The sequence below is a fragment of the Molothrus ater genome, chromosome 1 (assembly GCF_012460135.2).
Source record: "Molothrus ater isolate BHLD 08-10-18 breed brown headed cowbird chromosome 1, BPBGC_Mater_1.1, whole genome shotgun sequence".
NCBI lineage: Eukaryota > Metazoa > Chordata > Aves > Passeriformes > Icteridae > Molothrus > Molothrus ater.
Window position 1 is genome coordinate 133407178 of NC_050478.2, and position 12486 is coordinate 133419663.

A 12486-nucleotide genomic window follows, 5' to 3' on the forward strand; every position below is an offset into this window, starting at 1 on the left:
TCACAGCCTGTGTTTTTGAAACTCATTACCTGTGTTTTGGCGCCCGTGCTGTATAAAAGTGCCGTCCGTCCCATCGCTGCAGCACTTGGTATGCAAAAGAAAAATGAAGGAATCACGTTGCTGAGGCCATGAGCCAAAAATTCCTGCAAAGTTGTTAAATAGAAGATGTTTTTTCCTATTGTGCTGTCATTTCAATGCCTCTTGCCAACAAAGGAGTCCCCTATGCAAATATTAGCAATAATAAAGGATGGACATATTTTTGAGGGAAAAAATCCCACAGGTACATGACAAAGGGTTTCCCAACAGAATAGATCTTCTCCCAACTCAGAACTAATTTGAATGATAGAGCTGTTGAACCAGATTCATCAAAAGCAGGAGGGACATTTTGTTCCCAGAATAAATGCTATTGTTAAGCTTTGAAGATTAAGTTCAACCAAAATATTTACATCTTGATCCATGTCTGCTTTTTAACTGGCCAGAGCGCCAAGTACTGGTGTCTGGAAACTGTCCAGATCATTTCTGGTGCATGGCTCACTGGAAGAAGATGGCCACTGATTTCTTTTCCTTTAGAGCATGTTTTAGTGAAAGTGTAATGGTGTGGTAGCCATACTTTATGCACGCTGCCCTTCATCACAAATGTATTTGATGTTTGTTCACAGTCAAAATGCAGCCATGTCTGAACAAAGGATTCATAGAAGAAAAGGTGGAGAAGCCACTGTGTATGTGCAGCCTAAGAGCAGTGTTTTCTAAGGAAGTGTTCCACCATGGCCACCCAGCATCGACAGACTTTAAGGAGCAAGTTGGTCTGCTGAGGAAAATGTGTAGGAAAATGGTGCTGTATCCAGCCAGGAAAACAGCAGCTCATGAGTTTGTGTTCACAGCACAGAGCAGCACTCCCTTAAAGTTCACCCTGCAGCCTCACACCCCCACGGGCCCCTGTGCCCAGCACTATGCCTGTCCTTGAAGGCAGTACAGCCACACCACCTCACTGCTCTCCTCTCATGGAGGTTTTGCTCTTGTGATGCATTATTTGATGTGGACATAGACAGAGTTTCCAAGACTTCAGTAATGAACCTGTGTAAGGTACAAGACTTCCAAAAGTGCAGAAGGACACAGAGGTTGCTGCATTCCATGGAGTGCCTTGCAACAAAGCAGTGTGTCTCCCTGAAGTCTGAGCTGCACTAAGCTCAAAGCATTCTCCCTCTGCTCCATAGATGGCTCTGAAGCATCAATGGAAATTCATGGCCCAATGTATTCGAACTGAGAAATATTTTAGAGACCTGTATAGCCAAGAACGTTCCCACTGTGTTTTCCAATGGCATACAAGTTGTAAAGGGCAGGACCTGATGTAGCAAGACCAGCCTGTCAAGATAGGGTGTTCAAATAGACCTCCAGCTGCAAAACAACTGTTCTTCATTCAACCCTATGCCATTTATCCCAAACCACTTAACATAAAGGTGGAGGCAACATTTTCATCACACAGTACTAGTGCCAGTTATCTGAAATTGAGCCTTTCTTCCCACAGTGCTTGAATTAGCTTCTCCGTGGATTTGTAGCAGGCTTGGAGTTACCCACCCACCATGAGGAGCACTGTGGTAGTGTAGAGACTGCCCACTTTTATTTAAGCATGTCCTCTGCAAAATGGAACTCTGAACAAAAATCTCCTTTGGCTGTAAATCTGGCAGCACTCTCTGAACTCACCCAGCTTCTTAGATACAAATAAACCTTTATTTCAGGTGAGACTTCTACTTTGCATAAATAAATAATTTGTTATTATAACATCTGGGTAAGTCCTGGGACTATAAGTACCTGGTTTTGTTTCAGAATTGCTTTGTTTCATTAATGGTGGCTGATTTAACATCACAGCTTGTCTATAAGAGCTCAACTGCCAGAGGAGAAGCTGTCTCATCTTAGAGCAGTGAAAAATGCATTAATACCCAAATGCTGCACTGAATGTAGCATTACAAAATTGTCCTGAAGGATGATCTTCCCCAAAAGAGCAGTTCAACCAATGAGGGCATTCTGCAGAGATAATTTAAACAAAACTTGGGTGTTACTGTAAACACTAGAAGCTGTTAGGATGCTATATGGAACATAAGTTTTCCTGCTGGATATTCATCTAGAACATTTTTCTTGAATGGTGATTTCAAGGCTCAGTGACACTAAGGAGAAAGAGCTTTACCTGGTTGTCATCCACAGTGTATTTAAACTTTTTAGCAGAGCCCTGAGCAAGAGCTAGTGAGGCTACATAACCAACCAGTGCCACTCCAAAAGCTTCAGTGACTACTTCAGGCAGGACACTCATGGGTGGTGCTTTTGGTGATGGCAACCTGTAAGAAATAAGGACAGTAATTTTTGAAAAACTTGATACGTAGTCTCTATATACCTGCAATTTATGTGAATACCACAGAAGCAATCTCTGCAGGAACAGCTAATTTTTGTATTACTTGTAAACTTGTAAGGTGACATTTTGCAATATTTTAGATTAATAAGATCTCTCTGTTGGGAACAGCAGAAGAGAATTTGTAGAAGATGAAACAGTTTCAGATGGAGTATTCAATTTGAAAACTTCAATTTGAGAAATTATAAAGAGATGTTGATAAAATAACTCCACAACTGATAAATAAAATTAGCAACCATTCACTAATTTTGTAATGTTCAGAGAAGAGACTACTGCATGTTTTCTCCTTTTTTAATATAGTTGGCCTTCCTGTAAAGTTAAATTAAAATCTTTAAAAATTTTGTATTCCCGTCGGTTACTGACAGTACAGACATTTATTCCATCTAATGGGGATTGTAATAAAACTACTCAAGTTATGAACCAAATCACCACAGATTGTCTCTGAACTCTTCGAAAAGACTTTGGTCTTTCCAGAGCACAAATCACACCATCTGAAAACCAAATTGTGCTCTTAAAGTTTCTGATGCTCTCCACTGACAAGGCAGTTAGATATTTTGGATAAATTCCTAAAAATATGCAGGAATTATTCAGGCTCTGCTTCTGTTTTTCAACACTACTTATATGAGGTTAGACAGAAAATAAATTCCTGATTAAATTTGCACAAATACAGTTTACTTGTTCATTACACATAGAAGGGGCACACTTAGCCATGTTTTAGTCTCAGATTCATAGCATGCTCTAAATACTTAGAAACTGTATTCTTTGTATTCTTTCTCAGAAATGTCCCTTATTTCATCTCTTTCAGTGCAAGCTGCCACACATGCACTCATTCTCTCTTGGACTCGTACTTTGTGAAATTTAGGGAAACCCTCCTATATCCAAGCAGGAGTGTACACAACAGCTGTGCTCTTCCATACCAACCTGTAGTGTGTGAACATTTTCTCTGACAGTTAATCTAATTTCTCTTTCTAGAAAATTATATTGAAATTTTTTTGCCTTCTTTTCAAGGTCATGGAGGAAAGTGTATAATTAACTACAGTAAAAATGTTCTTTTCTAGATTAAGCATAATTAAATCTTTCACATTTTCTCAGAAACTGCATTTTCTAAAATTACTATATGGGTGGAGAATATTCTGCTATAATAACCCAACCCTCAAAAAGCAGGTTGCAATAATCTTGTAAAGAGCGTCTTGCCATCCTATCATACATCATAAAGTACTTAGTACCTACTTTTTATTCCACAAAGCAATAAAAAGCTATGAAAATGCATAGGGATGCATTTTTTGATGATATCTATGCACATATAACTTGTTTACATGGAATTGAGTTGTAAGAGAGTGTTTCAGGAGACAGAAAAAAACAAAATAGATTTTTACCATTTCTTATTTCAGAAACTCCTTTGACCTTTTCAGAGACTGTTCTCAGAAATAGAAGTGTTTAAAAGCCACAAGCTATAAACCCACATTACCCTTTAGGAATATTTCCCACAACTTCTATCCCGTAGACGTATTCCATATCAGCATAGTAGCAAGCAATGGATGTAGCAATTATCTATTGATTCAAACAGAAAAAGATGTTACATTTCTGTTGCTTCTGACATGGTCCCTATTATTGCCATACCTAAGCATATGGCACTGTTCATACATTTATCCTTAGATCAATCCAGTAAAACAGGAAAGTATTATCATGATTTTTTTTTTTTTTTTTGCAAATGTGTGAGAGTCAAAAGAAGCTAAGATTTGGACACAATAGTGATGTGAGACTATAGTGCAGTTTGTACATTCTGTGTTAATGAAAGAGCTTTGTATGGCTCTCTATAAAGCCTCAGGAACCTTGGCAATCAGTGTTCAAAGTCCCTCTGTTCAGCACCTGCCCCAGAGCACTGCCATTCATCTAAGCAGCTTAAAGCAGTTCATAATTTAGGTGTTCCTGACAATCTGATCCAGCTGATGTTCTCTGAGCACATCTAATCCAGACTAGCAGTGTTCTCTTCAGCACAGAACACAGCAGAAGATGTGTCTGCCTCTTGTTTTCATGTTCTAGCAGGTACAGATCTTGCAGAGGGAGTATAAAGTTTGACCCTGAGGAGATTCAAACTAATTTCCTGTGTTTTAAATGAGAAGAACACAGTGTTCCCAATAGAACAGGGCTCCAGGCTGCAATCCTTAGTTTGCTGGTATGTTTTATCCAATATTTTTAAGAAGGTAACACTGAGACCAGGACCACACTACCTCCTTTTCCAGTATTTTGCCCTTGTAAATATTTTTTTTTCCAGCAACAGAAGAGTAATTGCAGTAATGCACTCTGAAAACGAGCTGTCCTTCATACTTTGCATTTTCTTTTAGAGGTTTAGAGAAAAACAGAAACTTTCTAATGGTGATCTAGTGCTGATCATTTGACTACAGCTTAATCCTTAAAGCAGGGGTTTATAATGCAACTGCTAATTTTAATTTACTTAAAAGAAAACTAAAAACTGTTAAAAGAAGACATGTTAGTAAATTGACAGAAAGCAATAGCATAGCTATTTAACTTTGTTGTAGATAACAAGCAACATCTAAGGCACAGATACCCAGTACAAGACTTGCTTGGAGTTACAATATGCCAGTTACTTTTTATTTTCTATTTGAAACTTCTTATACTTTAACATTTTAGGCTTTATGTTCTTGTGATTATGTAAAAAGTAGTAAACATATGAAAAATATTATACAAATTGAGAGCTTATGTAATTTCTTTCTTAATTATTAAGCCAAACTGTTTCCTGTTTTTACAATTAACTTACAGCCATGAAAATCAGCTGTCTGTTTAATAAGTGGCAGGTGTGGGCGTGGGTAACTACAGACAGCACAGAACTTCAGCAGATTGAGCCACTGAAAGCTTTGTAAGAAAAAGCCTGATATATAATTTTGTACTTACCAAAAGCAGATCGATGGGAGAACAACTTTAATATTTCTGTGAAATTTCTCATTCAGTTCTTTAACAAGAACAAGTACCACAATGCTCAGCAAGGAGAGAAGTAATGCTTCCAACTGAACTGATCTGATATTCTCAAACACATAGGCATAAATCTACAGTGAACAGCAAATAACAATCACAGATCAAAAAATATATTCTGGATCACATGCCATGGCATCTTCTCACAACTTCAGACAGATAATGAGTGAGACCTGAATCAATACTGCAGGAGCTGAGTCATTGGACAAGTTTTTGGCCTGTATTTTAGATTTTACAAAGAAGAAAATCATCAATTTACCACTCTTATGGACTTTTGAAAACTTAAAAAGAAATGCAATTAATATTCATATATATTAATGTACAAATTTCTATTAGTAGAAGCAAGCTATAAAATTCAAATAAATGTGATATGTTTCCTTTTTCAGTCTCATTAAGTCCAGTGAGGTAAATGAGTGTCGCATAAAAATGTTGAGAAAAGTTTCTTGCACAAAGGTTTATTTGTAGTGGCCATAGTATTTAACATCCACCAATGCTAGTATAGAAAGTTATTTCTGAAAAAGAAAAAAAAAAAGACAGAAAAGAGGAGAAAAGAGAAGGAGAGAAAAAAAGAAAAGGGAAAGAAAAATGTAGTAGTGGCTGGATGGGAAGAGATGCAACAGGAACCTTCAAGATGAGCATCCCCTTTAGGGCATCCTCTGCAGCCTGTGGGTCATTTTTCCAGGGTAACTTTTTCCCAGAGTAATTTCAGCAGGGCATCCTCAGCCCCCCCTTTGGTTGCCCTTGCCCCTTACACAGTGCTCCATGGAGCATGCTTTGGTCAGGTCCAGGTGCTGCACACACTAAATAGTTGCCAAGCTTGCATACATATGCTACTGGTTATTTAAACAACTGAAGTTATCTGCTTAGCCCTGTTTGTTCCTTTTCCACTCACTGCAGAGTTAAGAGGGAAAGAGGACGCCAGGCCAGAGCTATGGAGCTCAGTTTTTCAGCAGTTAATATGTGCTGCAATCAGCTGTAAAATAGGTTAGAAAAATGTGGTTGGATCTGCGATGAATAAAGGAAATATGGTGCTGAATTATAAGGAACATGCAGAACAGAAATACAGAACAGGAATAGAATGACCAATGGTGAGCAGAAACAGAGCTCTTGGGTGATTAATACCATCTTGTAAGTAACAGGCTCAGGACAATGCAGTTCCCTTTGCACCAGCACAGATGACACAGTGAACTGTAATTTTTGCTGTGTGCTGAATTTGTGGGTTCAGGAAATAAGGCATAAATCAGTATGGTAGTACATTAACAGAAAGCAATGAAAAAATTACAAGTTTGCTGAAACAGAAGGGGTGAAGAAAGTTAGAGAGACCATCTATCCTGATAAAGAAATCATGAGATCTCATCAAAATTTATTTTTGGACCTCATGAAGAAAAGCAATATTGCCTGAAAGAACAGCAAGCCATAAAAATGGATACAATACACATGTTTACTAAAGCTGTAAGAGAAAAAACAAGATAGGCTCAGTCCCTTGAGTTCTGCATTTAAATTCTGGGAACTACTGTGCATACTGAAATATAAACCATGGAGAGAACAGAAGGTAAGATTAGGATGTAGATTTAGACACCATCACAAATAACTTTTTTTTAAACCCCAACATAAAGGATAATAAAATAAAGCAAGTGAAGCTTGAAATAATAATAGCAGTATTAAAAAGTAGGTGTTTTCTCTGGCAATGACTAAGACGACCACTAAAATAAATCAAAGGTGACACTTGTAGTTTTGTCAAAATAAAGATTAATAATTTTCTGCTCCAGAGAACTTATTCTCAAATACATGTAAAATGCTAACAAGTTTTGACAGTTTGGAGGTGTGTTGGTTTGACAGGAAATGTGTTTTTTGGGATGCTGTGTTTTTGGCCAATGGATATTCAGACTTTAATATTGGCATTTAACCTGGCCATTAGGACATGGGTCCGCCTCTGAGAACACGGGGTTAAAAGCAGAGCTCTCCCCTGGGAGGGTCCTCTTGGGTTTCCGGCGGGAAAGAGTTCGGGTCTCTGCCCCGGCCCAGCTGCTGGCTGGGCAGGGGGAGGGGAAAAGCCATGAGGCCGAGAGAGGTAGGCCTGAGCCCCGGGGTGGAAGGGCGGAAGAGAGAGAGAGAGAGAGAGAGAGAGAGACCGGGAGCCATCGGGCAGCCCCCCCTGAGAGACACAGAGAGAGAGAGATGAGAGAGAGCCGCTGCCTCGGACTGTAACCTTGAAGCTGGATAAACATGGGCCTGTGCCGGCAGCACGGCTGGGACGGAGAAGAGGGGGGGGGGGGGGTTCAGCCAGGCCGCTTGTAGGAGCTTTTAACCCCTTTTTGGAGAATGAGAACTTTACAGAACATTGACCTCTCCTAGAAGATAGAGTGGAAGATGAGGAAGGAAATGGGCCAGTGTGAGAGAGGTCTGGGCGAGTGAGAGATAGTAGAAGAGTAGAGAAGAATCCTAGTGAGAAGAGATGATGGAGTAGCTTTTGCTAGACTCTTTTTGTATAGCCATAGATAGAACCATGTTCCTTGTGATACAGAAACTACATTCTAAAGAGAAGCAATAGCCTCAGAACCAAGAGAGTTCAGTGTTGATGCCCCTCGGCCCCAGGGGGTGAAAATATGGGGGAGACAAGTGTCCCAAAAGAGAGATTGTGGGGACAGGTGTCCCAAAAGAGAGATGGACAGACCCATGTTCCTTGTGATACAGAGACTGCTCAGTGTTGATGCCCCTCGGCCCCAGGGAGTGAAAAATATGGGGGGGACAGGTGTCCCAAAGGAGAGATTGTGGGGACAGGTGTCCCAAAGGAGAGACTGTGCCTTTTTTGGATCGGGACAGAGCATCCTTAAAAGACAACCCTAGAAGCAGCTCTGGTCCGTGTTCAGTGGTGAGAGCACTGGACATGAAAGGAAGAGGTCACGACGGCAGATGTACTCTGGGCGGTGCCACGAGTGACACAGAAACACACGAGGCTTCAGCTGTGTTTCCAGGGGAAGCCCATGGCACAAGAAGGACTCCTCTCCTCTTGATGAACTGAGGATTGATTGTCTAAAAAGTGGTGCTGGACTGAGAGTTGGTGATTTGAAGAACCAAATGTATTGTGTTGGAAATTTGGTGGGGGGAGGAGGAATGCACTTGTGAAGTTTTCATTTTCCCTGTGTGTGTGTTCCTTTTTATCTGTAGTTGTAGAGTAGTTAATAAAGTTCTGGTTCTTTTTCCCTAAGTAAGAGCCTGCTTTGCTTATTCCTGGTCACATCTCACAGCAGAAACCAGAGAGAAGGTATCTTCATGAGGGCACTGGCATTGTGCCAGTGTCAAACCATGACAGGAGGTCAAATTCATAAATTTATATTGGACAGGGAAAAATACTAGAAAAATTATCTTAGGAAAAAACTCTGTTTTAGCAGAAAGGTAGTCAATATGATGATAGAATTTATTTCTACTGTTCTGATTCTGTCACTCATTAAAGAAGTGATGCTCATATTGAAGAATGAGTCAATTGAAATGACTTCCTGATTTTTTTCTCTCTGAAAATATTTTCATAATCTAGAAAGGGAAAAAAACCCAACCTAAATATGGTTTAAGAAAAGTAACTTTCCTCATAAAGAGCCAATGTAGCCCTTGGAGTTTCAATAAAGGATGCACAATATTACCCAGCACAAACATTTCTCAGAAACCAGGAAAATGTTTTAAAGTCAACTTGTTAAGTAATATGATCTAGATATGTCTCAAATCTGAAGAATGGCAATTAAACCACAGTTTTTAGCCACATATTGCCCCACTGTAATCAGAAAATATGTGGATTGTGTCTTGAGTGGCTTGGGACTAGATCTGTACCCATAATTTTCCAAGAATGCATTTTCAAGAGAGCACAGGACTTGGCTCCGTGCCCAAACAGAAGCTGTGATTAATTAACACAAAAGGAGGCAATCTGAAAACTGAGCCCACAAACTCACCAAAGACTGAGCTAGATCTAAAATGAAGAGGCAAGAAAAGGGAAGAAATTGTTTGATTCCTACTTGCTGAAGTCAGAAAGATGGGATTTATTTTGAAATGAATGCTGGCTATTAAAGTGTCAGCATTAGCTATCTGTATTCATGGCATCAAATCTAATTTTCTGAGACAAAGTGAGACAAAATACTGAGTGAATAAATAAAATTTTAGTGAAGAAATATATACAGGCTTCAAGAATTTTTGTCTTTCAAATTGAATAAAAAAGGCATTTCCACTTAATTTTTAAAATTTATGGCCAAACCTTGTAAACCTCTGCAATAGGTTTTTCAGATTTTGCAACAAAATCTTTATATGAACTGCCTAGTACATCCTTTGGTGTTTCTTTGAAGTCATACCCTTCTGTATGCAGTCTACATCAGCCAATAAATGAAAATAATGGAACTACCAATAAATACTCTGTAGCTCATTCAAATTCAGTAGCCCAAACAGCCCTATCCCCAAAGTGTCTGTAGCACACCAAAGCAATTCTGGAATAATGCATTAGTATTAAATTAATTACTGCATTAGACTAAGGAGCTTCCACTCTTCTGACTAGTTGGTTCCTGGGTAATCCTTTTCTGAAAACCTAAAACCACTCAATTCATGGTATGACCAGTGAAATGAGGAGACCCTTTCACAAGAAGAAAGAGCATGTGGCTCTTAGCAGGAATGTAATTACATACCACAGACATCTCTTTAAACTGTACATTGTTTATCTCTTTAAATTTTACATTGTATTCGGTCCAGTCAGTTATTGTACTCATCCAAGATCAAACTACAAATCCTGAATCTAAATACATAAACCTCAAGCTTCCAACAGCATTGGCATCTGATTCAAAAGAAGTATTTACAAATATTTTAATCAGAAATGTAATTTGGAAATTATGCAGCAGAATTTATCTTGATATTGCAGTGTATGAAGCAATCTTTGTCATTATATAATTTAAAATATTTTTTAAATCTTTTTCATTCTATAATTTAAAATATTTTAAAAATCAGCAATGATATATTAATTGAGCTGTTTGTCTCTTGTGTTTTTAATTTCATTGCTAGTTTTGTGTAAATATTCTTAATAGAACCTATGTAAGAATATTATGAGCAATCAGTGGACTTTTTTCTAATCAATGCAAATTTTGACCTAAGTGAAAAAAAAACTATTTGAGCTTTGCACATATATATACCGACACTCAATGTTCCTTTTCTCATGGGAAACCATCAGTTTTGAGGTGATATTGAACATTGGAATGATTTATATTCTAGAACGGGTGTGTCTTTGGATGTACTGATGAAATGCTCTGAGTTGTTTTTTTTAATGCCTATGTGAAGCCCCAAAAAATTAGCTCTAAAATATGTATAAAGGCTGAAGCAAACAAAGGAATTAAAGGAACATGTTATTTAAGACAATACATTTTAAGAGTAATTAATTTCAATTTAAAAAAAAATTCATTCTCATGTTTTTTATATGTCACACTGGAGGGAAAATGTACAGGTAAATACAGTAAACTGTAGAGGTAGCTGGGGGAAAAAAGGGTGAAAAGAAAGAACTGACAGCAGAATGCGAATGTTTGGATTTTTTTTTTCAGATTTGCAGCAAAACCACACAAGGATTTTGCAACACAGCCACAGAAGACCCCATTTTGCAAAGCAAGTTTCTTACATTACAGCTCATTTTGCAGTGTTTAATTTTCTCAGAAACATGTGGAAAGAGAAATATACACAAATAAGGGGGAAGTACAAGTATGTTCTTTCATTTTCAGATGCTGAGTAAAACTTGATGACACTTTTCCCTTGTAAAGTTAGATCTCACATGCATTAGTCCCTCACTGTTTTTCTTTTTCACCTTCACTTTTCCTTTTCAATTTGCAAAATACCAGCTAATGCTGCACTATTGAGTTCAATTGAAATGTGACAAACTATGTACAGGGAAAACAAAATTTATTGTTACATAACCTGTGTGTAAACACAGAAATACCACAGAAATACACTGGCTCAGGGCCAGTGTACAAGATTTGCTCTCCATATGCAAAGTTCCTTCCTATGTATTTAACCATGATCTCACATGCTATAAAGAATTCATTTCACTGCCTTGCTATGCTTGCAACTCTCCTATCACACTTTATTAAACATTCTTATTCTTGCTTTGCCAACCCAAAGGCTGCCTGAGGCAAAGCAATTGGTTTTGTGAGTGGGAGGTGTTTTGGAGTGGACAAAGAAAAAAAATTTAACAAAAGCACCAGTCACTGGATTTTGAGAATTTGAAGTGAAGAACGTGTCCAGAGAGACACGCCAAAGTTGCCTTTCACTCTCTAGATACATGTGCAAAATACCTTATATCTAATTAATATAATTTTCACATGAAACTACAACCACAGAAGAAAAATATTGTTTAAGTCTAGCTCTGGTACTTTTGACAGAGATATTGAGATATTGGACCTTCTTAAGGCAATTCATAAGGCTGAACAGACACCAGAAATATTAAAAGATTTAAATAGTAAAATTGCCCCTTTTTTATCATTCTTTCAAGTTGGACAGAGTAGATTTTTTTTTTGGTCATTTACTTTCACACAACTTACAGAGCAATTCAGTATCTTAAAAAAAAAACAGGAGTTTTTCTCTGGAATATCTTCAAAGGGGGTTGATTTCAAAAGAGAAGAGAAAGGCAAAGAACTTTTTTCAAATGCATTAAAAATACAAGGGATAAGGGAATAGATTTCTTTCAAAGCATTTGAATGACCTCATTTATGATATCATCAGCACACCAAGGTGGAAATATTTCTTCATATCACTGCTGTTCTTTATTATTGCTCATAATGTGTATTTTGATTATGCCTTGGCTGCAGTACTTAACACCAGTCATCTCTACAAGATGACAATATTCCTATATGTAAGTATAGTCTCCATGGAAACGCCACAAAAAGGAGACTTTTCACATTTTATATTAAGAATCATTTATGAAAAGGTTTTTAAATAATGAAAAAAAAAAAAGAAGAACCATTTTTAATAGTCTAATAAGCCAACTGATCACTCATAAAAATAGCTATAACACTTTTAGGTATTATCTGTACAAGATAAATGGATAAATTACTTGTGCTTATTACATGCTCCTAATTTTCATT

The 12486-nt window shown here is 37.8% G+C and overlaps 1 protein-coding gene across 1 annotated transcript in view; it reads right to left on the bottom strand.

The window, feature by feature from the left end:
* SLC26A7 (solute carrier family 26 member 7) overlaps positions 1-12486 on the bottom strand; it is a 68693-nt gene that overhangs the window by 29155 nt on the left and 27052 nt on the right. The window contains 5 exon segments of the mRNA XM_036379161.2: positions 30-143; positions 2183-2330; positions 3870-3952; positions 5315-5334; positions 5337-5466. Coding sequence (XP_036235054.2) covers positions 30-143; positions 2183-2330; positions 3870-3952; positions 5315-5334; positions 5337-5466 — 495 coding nt within the window.